At 34.8% G+C, this 15865-nt stretch overlaps 1 protein-coding gene across 1 annotated transcript in view; it reads right to left on the bottom strand.

Annotated features, from left to right (window-relative positions):
* The window catches only part of MKLN1 (muskelin 1), a 158115-nt gene that overhangs the window by 24886 nt on the left and 117364 nt on the right, over positions 1-15865 (bottom strand). Inside the window, exon 13 of the mRNA XM_090287526.1 lies at positions 273-420. Within this exon, the coding sequence (XP_090143652.1) occupies positions 273-420 (148 nt within the window). The remainder of the gene's footprint in view (positions 1-272; positions 421-15865) is intronic.

Here is a 15865-nt window from a genome sequence, read left to right as displayed (position 1 = left end):
ATACACCTACTTAGGAGCAAAATCTAGACTAAAAGACAATTTTCTTGACTTCCAGACCAGGAACTATCTACCAACTGAACAATTCAAATATAAAATCCATTCATTGAATATCACTGTATATATAGGCACTGATTTTGACTTTTCCCTCCAATACTGGCATTTAAATGTATGACATCAGAAATTAACACAAGCCTTCCAGTTCTTTCTTCTTTTGAATAAACCAACAACCTCCAGTAAATGTTATACTGGAATTGCAGACAAGAGCTCCTTACCAACTATTTCTCACTATGTCATAAATCCAGAATGAATTTCTGACATTCTCTTCCCTCTTTTCCTTGTCTTTGCTGAGTCCAGATAACACATGTATTTCATTCAGTTCTGGATCAATGGTTGCTCTCTGTGTGAATCCTGTCATTGGAACTATAAAATGAAGAAAAAAAATAAGATGACAATATTCTTACTAGATAATAGACTAGTGCTACTTTGTTAAAGATTAATACATCCTTACTCTGCTCTGCAGTAGGGTAACACCAAAGCATTTATTTTCCCACACACTACATAACTTTTATATTAAACAATCAACAATGGTTTATTGTTGTTCGGTTCACTATTTTGTTCCTAGCACCTAAAATAGTGCCTAGCATATAATAGTTATCAACCCTTTGTTGACAGAATAAATAAATGGTAACTACCAGAATGGACCTAGAAAGAGGAAACAGGTAGAAGAAAGTATACAATGTAGTCATTCCAATTAAGGGAAAGGGCAATACTTTAACTGATTTATTATATGAGTCAGCTCTAATTTAATAGTAGAGATAAAATATTCAAATCTTGACTTGGAAAAACAAAATTTGACAAAACCGAAACAGATGTGTTTAAATGATCAGAGTCATTTAAAATATCTGTCCATGACATACAATGAAATGACTTAATTAACAAGAAAAAAAAATATTTTGGTGTATAATATGCCCCAAATATGTTTTCCTGAGTGGCTCAAACTCCTCAGAGTTAATAATGTTTTATTTTTTTTAAGAAATCCATGATGTGTAAAACATCGTTATGGCAAATTCAAATTATTCTCATCATTGTTATTTGGAAATATGAGTCGAAATATAATTTTATGGTTCACAACATAATTGCCATGTATCAAAAACAATGTCATTGTTTCAACATTAAATTTCTTATAGGTGAACAATTATCATATGCTCAAAAAGCTAAACAAACATAAAACTAGAGAAAAATATTTCAATCAGTCCAGAATACTATGGTAGGAGATGCTAGCCATACTGATCTTCATTTGTATTTGTCTACTTTATTAAGACCAAATAATCCAGTACTTACTTTTTCCTAGTTTACCATAAATTCATGTATCCTTTTGCATTCCTATTCAATAAATTTGTTTCAGATATTTTAGAGACTATCAAAATGTATGCCACAGTAAATATATTTAAAAATTACACAAAGAACCTATATGCACGACCCATGGACATGAACTAAGGGGAGTGGGATTGCTGGAGGGAAGAGGGGTACTGGGCAGAAGGGAGCAAAGGGAAAAGAAATTGGGACTACTGTAACAACATAATCAATAAAATATACTTTAAAAAATTACACACACAAAAAGCCACAATATTTAATTTGTATGCATCCATACACAAATACACTTATATTTATATATTATATATCCATACATAGCCCCTGGCTGGTTTGGCTCAGTGGATTGAGCGTCAGCCTGCGAGCTAAGTGTCGCTGGTTCGATCTTCCAGTCAGGGCACATCAGAGAAGGAAAACTCTGACTCCAAAAAACCTCCGCTGCCTTGCGGCATACCTCTTCAGGGGAAAGGCTAAGGGAGTAAACCCCAACAGAAAATCCGGAGCTGGAGTCCCTAAGGCGGTTTGACGTTGTAGTCAACACCGGCAACTCCTGCGGCGCACCTGAAACCAAGCTGTATTGACTCCGTCTTTCCCTTGGACCCTTCAGCTGCGAAGAGAGGGGGGGTCTGCTGCATGGGCAACAGCAGACCCTCCATATCACCCTGCCCAGGCTCTGTAGCTTCAGCTTCACTGGAGAGGACACTCCAGCGTCATCGCAAGATGTCGATTTAACACGGGAGGAGACAGATACCGTGTCACTCCCGAGTCGGACTGCACAGCCATTCTCGGCGGTGCAGATAGACTCTTAAGCTACACCATCGTCTCTCGAGACGGACGGCTGCCGACGATGGATATCCATACATAGACTTAATCTTAACAATAACCTCAACTCTTGTGCCATACCCCTTAGTGGTTATTTAAAGTCTGGTATTTTCTCAATAAGGTTTGGTGAAGTTTCAGAAGTGCCAAAATTCTGACCTCTATTCCTAAGATAACCTTGAAAGAAAGATAAAACTGTAAAGAAATAAAATCACTTTTTATTAGAGGTGGAAGTGGAAGACATAACTGCCTAAATTTAATGCACTTAAATTTCTTTGTCCCATTTTGTCTTTGAATTAAGAATTCTATAACTTGAGTTGGCAAACTATAGCTTGATCTGGCTTGCCCAGGGTCAAATGAGGCCTTATCCATTCATTTACATTTTGTCTCTGGCTGTTTTCATCCTATAAAATAGCAGGTTGAGTAGTTGCCACAGAACACTTATGGCTTACCAAACGGAAAATATTTACATCTGGTTCTTCAAAGAAACACTTTGTTGACCCCCTGCTCTATAATCTTTTAAAACGTAAAAATCAGAGATTGTGACTTATAAAATAGTGCAACAAACTGCTTACTTTAAATAAGGAACTACTGAGGAAATGGAAATTTTTGCATGGAATGGAAATCAGTGGAGAGAAAGAAATTTTGAATTCTATAAAGTGGAGATGGAATCACCTAAGAGAGGGGATTTAAAAACTATGGGCAGGGGAAGACATTTAAGAATGTGAAAGAATGCAAGACCATGTTGTACATGTTACCTTTTCCACATTGTCACATTTTGCCTAGAAGCATTTTAGAAGAGAAAAATGACACGGGTTGCTTCTCACAAAGAGAAGCAGTGGGCAGTTTATGATACTCAGGGATGTAAGACTACCCTGCTTACAGACATATAATTCACATACCATAAAATTCACCCACTTAAAGTGCACAGCTTGGTGATTTTTAGTATCTCCACTGGAAAACCATCATCAAAATCTAACTTTAGAACACTTTCAGTATTCCAAAAAGAAATCCTATACCCATTAGCAGTCACTCCCCAATCCCCTTCACATCTCCTCATAGAGTGGCTGCATCATTTGACATGTTCAGTTTAAGAATGTTCTAATTGCTCCACATTGTCATCAACATTTGCTATTGTCCGTCTTTTTCACTACAGCCATCTTAGTGAGTACAGTAATATCTTAGTGTGGTTTTGATTTGCATTTGAATGACTAATGATGTGAAATACCTTTTCATGTGGTAATCAACCATTTGTATATGTTCTCTGAAGAAATGTCTATTCAAATCCTTCACCCATTTTAAAATGGGGTTGTTTCTTTACTGCTGGGCTTTAAGAGTTCTTTGTATACTCTGGATACAATTTCCTTATCAGATTTCTAATTAGCAAAAAAATTTTTCCCATCCTATGGGTTGTCTTTACACTTTCTTTATGGTATCCTTTGAGGCACAAAGGTTTCTCATTTTGATAAAATCAAATTTATCTTTATTTTTCATTTTGTCATTGTGCTCTAGTACTGACTTTGTGCTCGCCAGGGTTACAATGACATAATAACTCATCATAATATGCTAAGTGCCTAAACTAAGGCATTGTCCTTCAAAGCAAAAAATGAAAAATTGCAGTCAAGTGAAGATATTAAACCACTGGGTTAAATATCAGTTTTGCATTATCAACTTATTTCACATCAATAAAGCTTTCATTTTTACAAATGGTAATACAATCCTATAGGGTATAAAAGAAATGACTATCTTGAGAGAATGCTTTCTTTTAAACAGCATTAGCATTAAAGCTCTTAAAATATTTTTGTAACATTATCCCTATTTATAACGTAATTTCCTGCTTAAAAATACCTCTTTGGAGTTACCTTCCTATAATACAGAAATCACATCTGTGTGCTCAATAGGTTTTTGAAGGCTAGCCTAGGAACCTAACTATCAGTATTGGAAACAAAAGGGAATAAAAGTAGAAAATCTTGTTTTAGTCTAGACTTTCCCAATTCACTATGGGTGAGTTCATTAAGAAACTTTTTGGATCTCAGTTTTCTCATTTAAAAATTAAAAGTAGAGCTACAAAAAGCATTGGATCTCTTCAAAGTTGAAATTTATGTCGCTAAGGTAAGACTCAGAAAGGTGATAGCAGTGATAGGACAAAAACTTTCAGTAATATTAAACTGGTATTAGTGCACAATACGGATAGGCAAAGTGAGAGACTTGAGATACAGAGATCAATTAGGAGTCTATTATTATAATGAAGTGAAAAGAAGGTAGTAAAGAAGTATCAGTGAAGAATCATTATATCTACATAATATCATGAACACAAGAAGGGTTGATGTTACAAGTATGAAAAAATCCCTGAACTCATAACAGAGACAAAGCTTGGAGCAGAAACTTGTGAAAAAGTAGAGTAACAATGTTTCACCGAGTTTTTTTGGAGGTATGCAAATATTTTACTCTAATACTCAAAGGCAAAAATCTCTGAAGGATAAAGTTTCTCTTAATCCTTACATTTGCAGACCCTTATAAATATAATTTTCATTGCATACTACAGACAATGAAAAATGTTAATGTATTAAATGTTTGCATGTGAGTAGAAAAAATATAAACAAACACACACCAAATTATGAATAGTAGTTATGGGGGAGTGTGTTAGGATACTTTTACTTCCTATTATATAAAATGAATTTTTCCAATATATATTACTTTTATAGTTACAAGAAAAAAAAAACAAAACCCTAACCAAAATACAGAAAAAATATATCTGGATAGAAAGACTGGAGGCTTTTAATAGGAATGAATAATTTTCACACGTCCTCCCAAATTTCTCATGAATAAAATTTGCATTAATATTTGGAATATTGTTATTTAGATGAAAATGATATCCAGGTTTCAAAAGATAGTTTTAGGAGCATGCACAAATAAAATGTTTTTAAACCATTTTGCTAGCATGATAGTTACTAGGTATTGCTTTATAAGAGTTAAAGAGTTCCTGTAAACATCACCATGTTAATTCAAACTTATACTGAATGGACAATATTTATGTTAATGGCCTTCTGCCTAAGTTTTACAAGTTGCACTTAATCTTAATACTTCCATTCCATTCCACATATAGTAACAATTCAAAAAACATTTCAATAAAAAACCCAACAAAAATAAAGTTTTCCATATCTACCTGAAAAGCAGCCTAGGTTTTGGGAATTTAAGTTTCCATTTCTGTAATACTCTAAATCTAATTTTGGATACCTCCTTTTTAAACTGAAGGAAAAAAATCAATTTTTCATTTTAAATGGAAGATTTTACACATTCTTATTAAAGAAAATTAAGATGTAAAAATTATATGCTTATATATATCTGTGTATATATATCTACACACACACACACACACATACATATAAAAGAATAATGGTCTAGCACTAGTAGGCATTTTAGACTCTTAAACGTTTTACTATTAATTGAAGCTACTTATGAAATTAAATTAGGCCTTTTGGATCAAATAGAAACTAACCACTAACTACATTACCCTTTTTGCCATCACCCTACTAAATTGGCAGAAAAGATATTCTAGCAAAAAAAAAAGAAAAGAAAAGAAAAAGAAAAAGAAAAATAGCACTAGAACTGAAAGCATGTCATCAAGAGGTAAGGAATTCTGAGGAATCTTGAAATACAGAGAAATCCCAGCCAAGAAAAAGAGCCCAACTCACCAGAGATAAAAGATGGAAAACTTACAAGTCAGTCATCAAATATAAAAGGCAGGAGTAGACTGTGAAGAGGACTCCTGTGGAGAGCTTCTAATAAGGACATACGGGCCTGAATAAGAATGGGAGCAGAGCTAAAGTAACTCTCAATCTTCACGACAACACCAGGGGTGTAAGGGGGAGGAGGCAAAGGAGCTGTGCGTTCAGGCCTGCCTATTCACTAAGAAAGCCTGGGGGCTAATATGGGCCATGAAATTATATGAAACCCCTGGTCAGTGTCTTCTTTAAGGGAGAAGCCTACTGTAAAAGTAGTCCTATACAACACACAGGAAACCACTGTCAATTACCTTTCTTAACTGATGTAGTAGCTCTTTGTTCATAAGTTTTAATGTTTAGAAAGAACTAAATCAACAGTGTGAAGATTGGGACCTAGATGAATAAACAGAATAGGAGATAATAAATCACAGAAAGGAACACTATTTAGGAAAAAAAACCTCATTATCCTTGTATAAAGAGAACATTACATGTATAAAACAAGAATAAGTTTCCACAAAAAGGAGCAGAGAATACGAAAAGATACTAAAAAATAAAACCTGACCCAAAAAAATCAAATGATAGAATGAAAACAAAATGGGCATAGTTAAAAACAAAGTCAGTGGTCTCAAGACAAAACTGACAAATTACCAGAATCATATAGCAAAGTGACATAGAAATTATGATAAAGAAGTTGAGGGACACAGAGGAAAAGAACATCAGGAGAGGTGAAATAACGCAGAAGGAAAAAAGTACAGAAAATTGTCCTGAGTGGAAACAAGTGAGAGAGAGAAAAGGCAGGTTACATACAGAGGAACAGGATCAAAGTAGCAATGAATGCTAGAACACAGGGAGTAGTAACTTAAAATTCTTAGGAATATAAAAATATGTGGAACTAAAATTCTATTTCCAGTTAAACTAGAAATCCAACAATGAGGCAAAATAAAGGTTTGGACTAGGAGAAATATGAAAGTTTCTATCAATGACTGCATATGAAAACATTATTTGAAGCGCTTTTTCAACGAAACAAACAAAAAGAACCCAAGAAGGAGAATGACATGAAATATAAGAAACAATGGCAGGGACACATGGCACAGGAGAAGGAAAAAAGAGCTTCAAAGAAAGGAAAGATCTATTAGATTTGAGACTTGTACATAATACCTTTCGGAAAGAAAAAGTTTTAATAGTAGAGTATTTCCTTCCCTGTAAGTCCAATCACAATACCTGAATTTATATGGTGCCCCATTCCCCCACTCCCACTAGGTTTTTATTGCTTAGAATTTGGGTCCTAGTGTTGTTCTTCGGGCAACAAATTTTCTCAAGATAATTTCATCACCATTTATCACATATTTCTATTATCTCCTGGATTTCTTACCAAGTCTTGCCTCCAAATAGCTTTCTAATATGGGTTTTCATATGGCAAACTTTCTGAGGCAAATTTCTGAAAATATTTTATTTTACCCTTACATTTGAATGTTAGGAGTGTATTAATTTCTTGGTTCAGAGTTATTTCTCTTGAGTACCTTTTAACTTAACTGATTTCTTCCACCCACTATTGCAACTGAGCTGTCTGGTACCTTATCTTGTTTCCTTGCAAGTCATCTGCTTTCTCTCTGAAATCTTTCAAAATGTTCCCTTTGTCTCTGATAGTCATAATTTTACTTTAGTATATCTAGGTATGTGTTTCCCCTTATCTTTCCCATTTAGCACACTACAATCACTTCCACCAATCTGAGCACTTTCATCTTTCTTGAATCTAGGAAGTTATTTTCATTATTTCTTCAATTATTCCACATTCTTAAATTTTAATTTTTCTCTCCTGGAATTGCCATTAAGATGTTCGTCCTTGTGCAACTCTTCTGCATACCCTTTGGATTTTCTTTTAAAATTTCTATCTCTACCTTTTTTCTTTTTTGATTTTTCCTGGAAGAGTGCTCATTCTAATCTCTCAACTAATTAATTAATTCATATCCTTTCTATTTATAAGACTTGTTGCATTCTTCATTTCAAACATTTTTTCATATCTAATATTTCAATTTGGTTCCATTTTTATGATACTTAGATCATACTGATATTACTAAAGTGTTCCCTTATATCTTCAAATATATAGACCATGCTTGTTTTAAATTCTTGGTTCATCTACCGTAATAGGTCAAATATGTTGTCTTACTGATTTCTTTTGAGATAGATGTAGTCCTCAGCTGTCTTGTTACACTGGTCTGCGAGGCAATGTTTTTCAGGGTATCAGCTATTTTTTCTGATTTAAGAAAAAAACGTATTGGGGGGACAAAAGGCCCAGCCTCAACTAGTATCAGCACCAGTGAGTTTAAGGAAAATGGAGGAAGAGCCATAGGGTAGTGAAGCCTAGGAATTAAGAACAAGTTGATCGCTTCCATTTGCTATCACCGCCCCCCCACCCCCGCAAGGGTTTTGTACCGTTTCATGTCTTTAAACCCTTGTGGGAAGTAAAAGGCAGTCTCCCTTGACTAGAAGGGTGAGGGGAGGAAGAAATGAATTACTGAGAGTGGATGGTTATGAAGCATGATAGTAAGAAGGCAGAAAAGTTCCTTGGCAAGTGAAATGGTAAACTGAGACAGTTAAATGGCCAAGCAGTTAACAGTCAGATAATAAATTCCAAGGTTTTATCTTCCCTAACCAAGTACACGTAGGAGCAAATGGTTAACACATTCCAGACCATGCTGGGGCAGACCTGCTTTGGTCTGGTCCCTCTTCAGTGAGACTCTTTGAAGGTGAAACTGACCAGAGAATGACCCTGACGCCTCTCTATGCTAATAGGCTAATTTGGATTCATCTGTATATCAAAGGACTTACCTAGAAAGCTGATATTCTATTGAGATCCTCCCCTGAGATCTCCCCTAAAATTTCTGCCTTTAGAAAACAGACAAAACCCCTAAGACAGAAGTCTCAGTGCATACTTTCTCTGGAGCATGCCTGCACCTTCACCCATTCTTTCTTTCCTAAGGCATGTATCTCTGCTTCCTTTCTCTTAAACTCTAGGGTTCCCAGGAGACTTGCAAAGAGGAGAGCACCAGGCAGTGGCAGCATCCTCTCCAACGGCTCTCCTTTTGCTGTTGTAACTTGTTTCCTGAGTCCATGCAACCCAGCTGGCTCACTTCTTCTGACCCTAACTTTTTTCCAGAGGGCCAAGACAGCCTTGCCTGGGTTCAATTCTTCCAGACGTTTCAAAGAGCCAAGGCAGTTCTACCTAGTCTCACTCCTGTTGCTAATATCTTGCCTCTTCTATCTTAAGCCCTCCCTTTCTTTCTGTCCCCAGCTTTAATAAACAAACTTTCAAAATCACCTGAACTCACGTCATGAAATCTTTCCCGCACGAACCCACTCATTCCAGACCGTGCTGGGGAAGACCTACCTCATTCAGTCGTGGTCCCTCTCTAGTGCCAGTCCACATCTATTTTCATCAGTTCTTAGCTCCAACAGAGCTTGTGTACTGTCATAAAGTTTTCTTTGGATTCTGGCACTAGTGGTTATGGGTTACTGCTGCTACTTTCCACAATGAAGGAACAAGAACTGACTCCAAGCTAATTTAGGGGAGAGCGAGCCTTCTGTCTTATTTAAAGAATTCCTGAAAACCAGTTGCCTTTCCTTATTTTTCCAGGGTTGATTTTGGGGAAGACTCAGCAGCCTGTGTTAGTTTTCTACTTTGGCAGAAATTACTTTTCATTTTACAGCACTTTATATTGTTTGAATTCTACTTTCTTAATTATGTACATTGCATCACTGCTATAATAACTTCATAAAAATAAACACTGGTTGGCTCTGGTTAGGTGGCTCAGCTGGTTGGAGCGCTGTCCTGTGCACCAAAAGACTGTGGGTTTGATCTCCAGTAAGGGCATATAGCTAGGCTGTGGGTTTGAACCCACTTGGGGTGCTTACGGGAGGCAACCAATCAATGTTTCTCTCTCTCTCTCTCTCCCCTGCTTCCTGTCACTCTAAAATCAATAAACATATCCTCAGGTGAGAATTAAAATAACACTGGTTGAACAAAAATGATATTATCAAAAACTAAAAATCCTAAAGATTAAAACCAAGAAATAAGCTTTTATTCTTACAAGCTGTTAAGTACTAATACATCTTCAGTATTAATTTTCTTTCCAAGGCTATCTTTTCAGTTTAATAGTTTCTAATGGGTAGTAGTAGTAGGGGGAGGGGAAAAGGATAGGAGATTTACGACATATAATATTTTAAAAGCTTTTAGATTCAACTGCCAAAAAGCTTGACTGAATGCCAGGAATCTTAACCAGTTTTTATAAAATGACTCGGAAGAAAAAATTAGTCAAACAGATCAGTAAATAAGATCATATGTTAATCATGAACATACTTGAAAGGACACTTAGCTGAGAAAACAGAGTAGGAATTATACAACAAACAACTATTACTGCCAACCTATTTTTACAGTTTTTCCAGGAAATTACAATAATACTCCTTCAACTCTCCTATTTTTTCTTTAGATTTAAAACTTGAAATAGGACAGCTATATGGTAAATCAAATTACATATTTTATCTGACAGTCTAAATCAGATTTTTAAAAATTCTTTTTCTTTGGTTTACCCAATAGGGAGATTTATTAGAATTTGTAAACATAAGGAAACCCTATATGAAGGATAAAAAGATAACAGAAATATTTTTGAAGTCATTTTAATTCCCAAGGAAGATACTTTATTGCATCAATTCATGAACTAATCTGAACTCTATTATTGTTTCATAATTTAATGTACATATTTATTATTAACTAGTCTTAACTAGTTAATAGACACATGAAAAAAAATTGGAACTGTCACAGAAACATAATATTTAATAAAAACAGCTTTCTAAAACTTCTCTATTTGTTAGGATATTTTCAGCTTCAACTATCAGAAAACCAGAATAACTGGATTAATTAGCTCATGTAACAAAATCCTGCAACTAGACTGTTCTATAATTATTTCAACAGATCAACCATATCATGATGTTAGGTTAATACCCCTACAATTATCTGGGCCTTCCTCTCATTTTTGAAAGTTGCCATTAACACCTCTTAGAGAGGATATTTTCCTCAAATGTCTTCCAGGAGACTTTCCTTCTGTCTCATTGGCCAGAATTGTGTCACATGGGAGGTAAGGAAAGTGAAGTAATCTGGCAAAGGAACAATGGCTGTTAGAGGCTAATCAAGATTCATCCACTGGGCAAGTTGCCATTAAACAAATCATGATCTGGTTAAGAAGAAAGGCCAATGGCAACCAACAGTGTCCACCACATTATCTTCTAAATTTGGGACATTTTAAATGTTAAGTGAATTAAGCTACAGAAATAACTCTAGTTTAAAACTTCTATTATTTTATCTGAACCTGGGTTTCTACCAGTATTTATTTCCTGTAAAATTCCTACTCGCTTTTGACATTCAGCAATATAGTATTTATTGATCTCTTTTGTATTAAGCTACAAAGAATTCAACTCATTGAATAGATTAACTGTAGTTTATTTAACAGGCTAGTAGACGATTACAGTTGTTTCCATATTTTTTTACTCTCGCAAACAATACTGCAATAAATATCTCTGTATAACTTATTTTTTATGCATCTGTACAAGGATATGAGTAGGAAATATTCCTGAAAAAAAATGCTTAGGCCAAGAATATAAGTATTGTATATTGTAATAGATACTAACATTCATTGAGTGATCTTTTAATTTAGTTTTAAAAATTATGAATGAGGCCAAGCATCTTTACATAAATAAATTTACTGGCTATTTGAATTATTTTTTCTTTAAACTATATATATTCATGTTATTTGCCATATATATTGGTTTGTAAGAGCTCTTTGTTTATAGTAAGAGATTAACCTTTGTTTTCATTACCAGGTTGTCATTTATTATTTAATATATATTTTTCCCATATAATTTTTTAATTTATAAAAAATCAAACTTAATTTCTTTCTTTATAACTTCAGGGTTTTGTGCCATATTTAGAAAGGTCTTCTTCCAAACCTAAATTATTAAAAACAATTAATTTCTTAAGCATAAAATTTGAGTCTACCTACCATGTTTTGTGACACATAAACATTAGAGACCCATATTTTATTTATTTGTTTACCAACTCTAAGTGACATCATAATGTCCTTTACTGCATAGTCCATTTTCCTTCTCTGAGTGGTAATACCACATTAACATATACTAAATTCTCAAAAGTATTTGGAGATATTTTTATACTACCTGTTCTATTCCATTCCATTAATCTATACAAAACTTTAGCTTTAAAAATAGTAACTGTAGAACTAATACTGCTTATATTACCTTTCATTTTCAACACTGTCTAGTGTTCTTGCATGTTTGATGTTTGTTTTAAGGTGAACTTTAATTCACATTTACTATCAAACGAGAAATCTGATGAGCTTGTAAATAGAAAAAATACTCCTGGGAAGACTAACAGGGGAAAATTATGGGAAATTATTATTTCCAATAATGTTGAGAGAAAAATTTAAAAATCCAGTTTTATCAGAATAATGGCATACCAAATGTAAAAGATGCTAAATCGAAAGCAAAGAAGTTAAGATACATTGAAAATAAGCACTATCGTTTCCTAACTCAGTTAACTAATCTATGTTAATGACAGCAAATCATTAGTCTCATGATCTTCTTGGTACTGATGAATTGGCCTTATTTGGCTAATTGGTAAAAGTTTGAAAGGGTCAAGAACATTAAAAATTTTTATGTTTATAAAAACACAATGCCAGTAAGCACAATAAAAGTACATTCCTAGGGCTAAAATGAAAATCAGTAAGATTTTTCTTTTAAGGTTCATGAAAATATGTTTACAGATAAAACAGGTCTTGCAGCCATTAACTAACACAGCTCTCATGTTAGTTTCACAACCTGATAACAGCACAGGGGAACGAAATGTAACTGTTGAGTTTTGGACCTACATTGGGCCTTAAGATCAACTGGTTCAATCTCCTCATTTTTAGATGAACAATCATAATCAGATCCAGAGAAATTATAAAATTTTGCCAAGGTTGCAGAGGGATGAGTGGCAAACGCAGATGAAATGACCAAGTCTTCTGATTCTCAGCTCACTATTTTTTCAATTATACCAATCTGCCACTATGATTAAAAAGAATGGAATAAGCAGTGGCAGATGTGGGAAAATAAAGTCAACTGAATTTAGGGAACAAAACGAGTAAACACATAACTACCAAAGAACAGGGACTAGGTTGTTAAGAGCTCTGTAACACCAATGCTTGACTTAGCATCTGGCAAATGGTGAAGATGTTTGTTACCCTGAATTTAATACAGATATAAGAAAGTAATCCTACTATAAAAGAGTGCATTTCTACAGTAAACCATAAAGCTCTGGTGGTGTGACAGACTATCTTCTAAACATAATTTTCAATTAGTTTTAAACACAGAGATTACATATGGAGTCTGCTCAACCCCTTGTGTTCACAGACTTATTGCCAAAAGTTATTCAGAAATAAATGCAAATTTTAGATGTGCTGAATTTTGATGTTAATTATGTATGTGTTAGACACAATACTAATAAATCCCTTCTTTCTAAGCAGCTGCAAATACACTCATTTAAATTATAATTTTCTTTTGATGGGAGCACACAATTGTTATACTCTGGTTAAAAAATAAAAATTGAGGTTTCTTCAGATCTTGAGATAATTGATTTAAATAATTATAAAGAACAGCCATTTAAGATTTTATAGTATCTGACAAAATAAAAAATTATTAGCAGTAATTTTAGAATTAGATATATGATCTCTAATTGGTGATCTCAATAGTTCAAATGAATTTATTTATGATTGCAAACAATTCAACTTACAACTCATACCATAAATGTGGCTTTAATCTAATAACCCAATTACTAAACCATAAATAAACATAGTAATTATATGTTAAGTCCATCTCAAATTACAGTAATTAACTATAGCAAAAAAGCTTTAGAAGGACAGCTAATAGAATGTTTAAATAAGCTACAGAGCATCCACATATGGAATGAAATTGGCATTTCTAAGAATATTAAACAACATGAAAATTTAAATAGTACCCTGACTTGTCCTTAAAAGGACTTTTCATGGCTTACAAAATAAGTAAGATAAAATTAAATTTAAGTGCACTTTTAAAAATCAGGTAAAAGTAATTCTGTGGGAGGACAATACATTATACCAGTGATTTTCAACTGAGGTGTCACAATAATTTTAAAAATACACAATATCTATTTAGTTGGGGCACTGCTCTCTTTTCCCTCAGGATGTCAAATTCAAGAATGACAAGAGCCAACACAACAATAGCCGTCCAGTGTGAATCAATCAAAACTAAACCTATTTTTCTTGGTGTGCCACAGAATTTTAGTAATTAGTTATGTGTGCTATGACAAAAAAAGGTTGAAAACAGCTGCATTATAGCCTAGTTCTCTGATATAAGGTTTTCTGAATGATCTAACTAAATCCAGTGAAAGATTTTTTAGATCTAGAGTACTGAAAAGATTGAACGCTCCTAAGAAGTCTTAAAAGTCCATGTATTTCAGCTGAGCTTTTCACAGGTTTTGAAAAGCAGTCAACATTATACTGCCAGATGAATACCCAGAATTTTGTTAACAATTAAGGTTAGAACCATATGCTTTAATTCCTAACCTGGGCCTGAGGAGTTAAGAGAATTTCAGGAGACAATGGTCAATAGGCTATGATCTGAAAGAGGAGAACAAATGAGCTACAGTTTGGAGGTGCGAGGGAGGAACAACATGGACAAAAAACCAAAGGCAAGAAAAAGTATGCTATCTTTAAAGAATATTCAGTAGTCATGAAACAAAGTATTGGTGGGTGGATGTCAAGAATGGGGCTAGAACTCAGTAAACTGGGGCATGTCATTAAGGAATCTGTGAGTCAAGCTGAGTTTAGACTTAATCCTGAGGACAAAAAGAAACTAAAGATTTTAAGCAAGGAAGGAAAACCATCAAAAGGTAAGACTGCAGCCCTGGATGCCGTGGCTCAGTGGATTGAGTGTCAGTCTGCGAGCTAAGTGTCGCTGGTTCGATTCCCAGTCAAGGCACATGACTAGGTTGCACGTCAGGTCCCCAGTTGGGGGAGTGAGTAAGAGACAACCACACAGTGATGTTTCTCTCCCTCTCTTTCTCCTTTTCCCCTCTCTAAAAATAAACAAACAAACAAATAAATAATTTAAAAAAAAAGAAAGGTAAGATTGCCAGTCTAGTTTTTACTCCCTATGAGCAACTAAAAAAGCTCCACAAAAATAACAGTCCTTACAGTTGTATCCCTTGTGCTTAGCTTATTATCTGGCATAATTAGGTGATTAAAAAATATCTGCTGAATAACTGTGAAAGAGCATGGTTCTGCACTTAACTGGCAACACAGAACAGCTGTATTCTGCTTGCAGCGTGAAGAATCGGTTGGGGAGAGGGGTAGAAAGAGGAAGGCTAGAAGATGACAGCCTGAACTAGTGAGTAGCCACGGCAATAGAGAGAAGATGGAGGTAAAGTTGACGACTCAATTACTGGCGAGATCAGTGAAAGTGTAAGTAGTACTGACATACTCTTGTGAAAATTGAGGCACCCAACATTAATACCAGTTCAAACTAGAGGGTCAACTCATCTCTAACCTGCCATGAGCAGGGACCCTATTAGCCTCGACATGCAATTTTGGTCACTTACAGACATGCAAGCGAAGGCTGAGACATTAAGTAATCTACCCCAGATTATTCTAAAGACTGAGATAGGCTCTGGAGAGCTACAGAAGTTCTCAATCCTGGCCACATATCACAACCTCCTGGGGTTAGGGCAGGAGTGACAGACAAAAGAGAAAGAGGGACATGTGAAGGAAGTAGAAAAAAAAGAAAAGAATGGGAAAATGGGAAGGAAGAGAGGCAAAGGAAGAGAGCGACGGAAGATGGGGGAGGGAGGAAAGGAAGCAGGAAGAGGA

The sequence above is a fragment of the Furipterus horrens genome, unplaced genomic scaffold (assembly GCF_987537825.1).
Source record: "Furipterus horrens unplaced genomic scaffold, mFurHor1.1.pri manual_scaffold_9, whole genome shotgun sequence".
Taxonomy (NCBI): domain Eukaryota; kingdom Metazoa; phylum Chordata; class Mammalia; order Chiroptera; family Furipteridae; genus Furipterus; species Furipterus horrens.
Note: the sequence above shows the minus strand (reverse complement) of the source record. Positions and strands in the feature narration are given on the sequence as shown.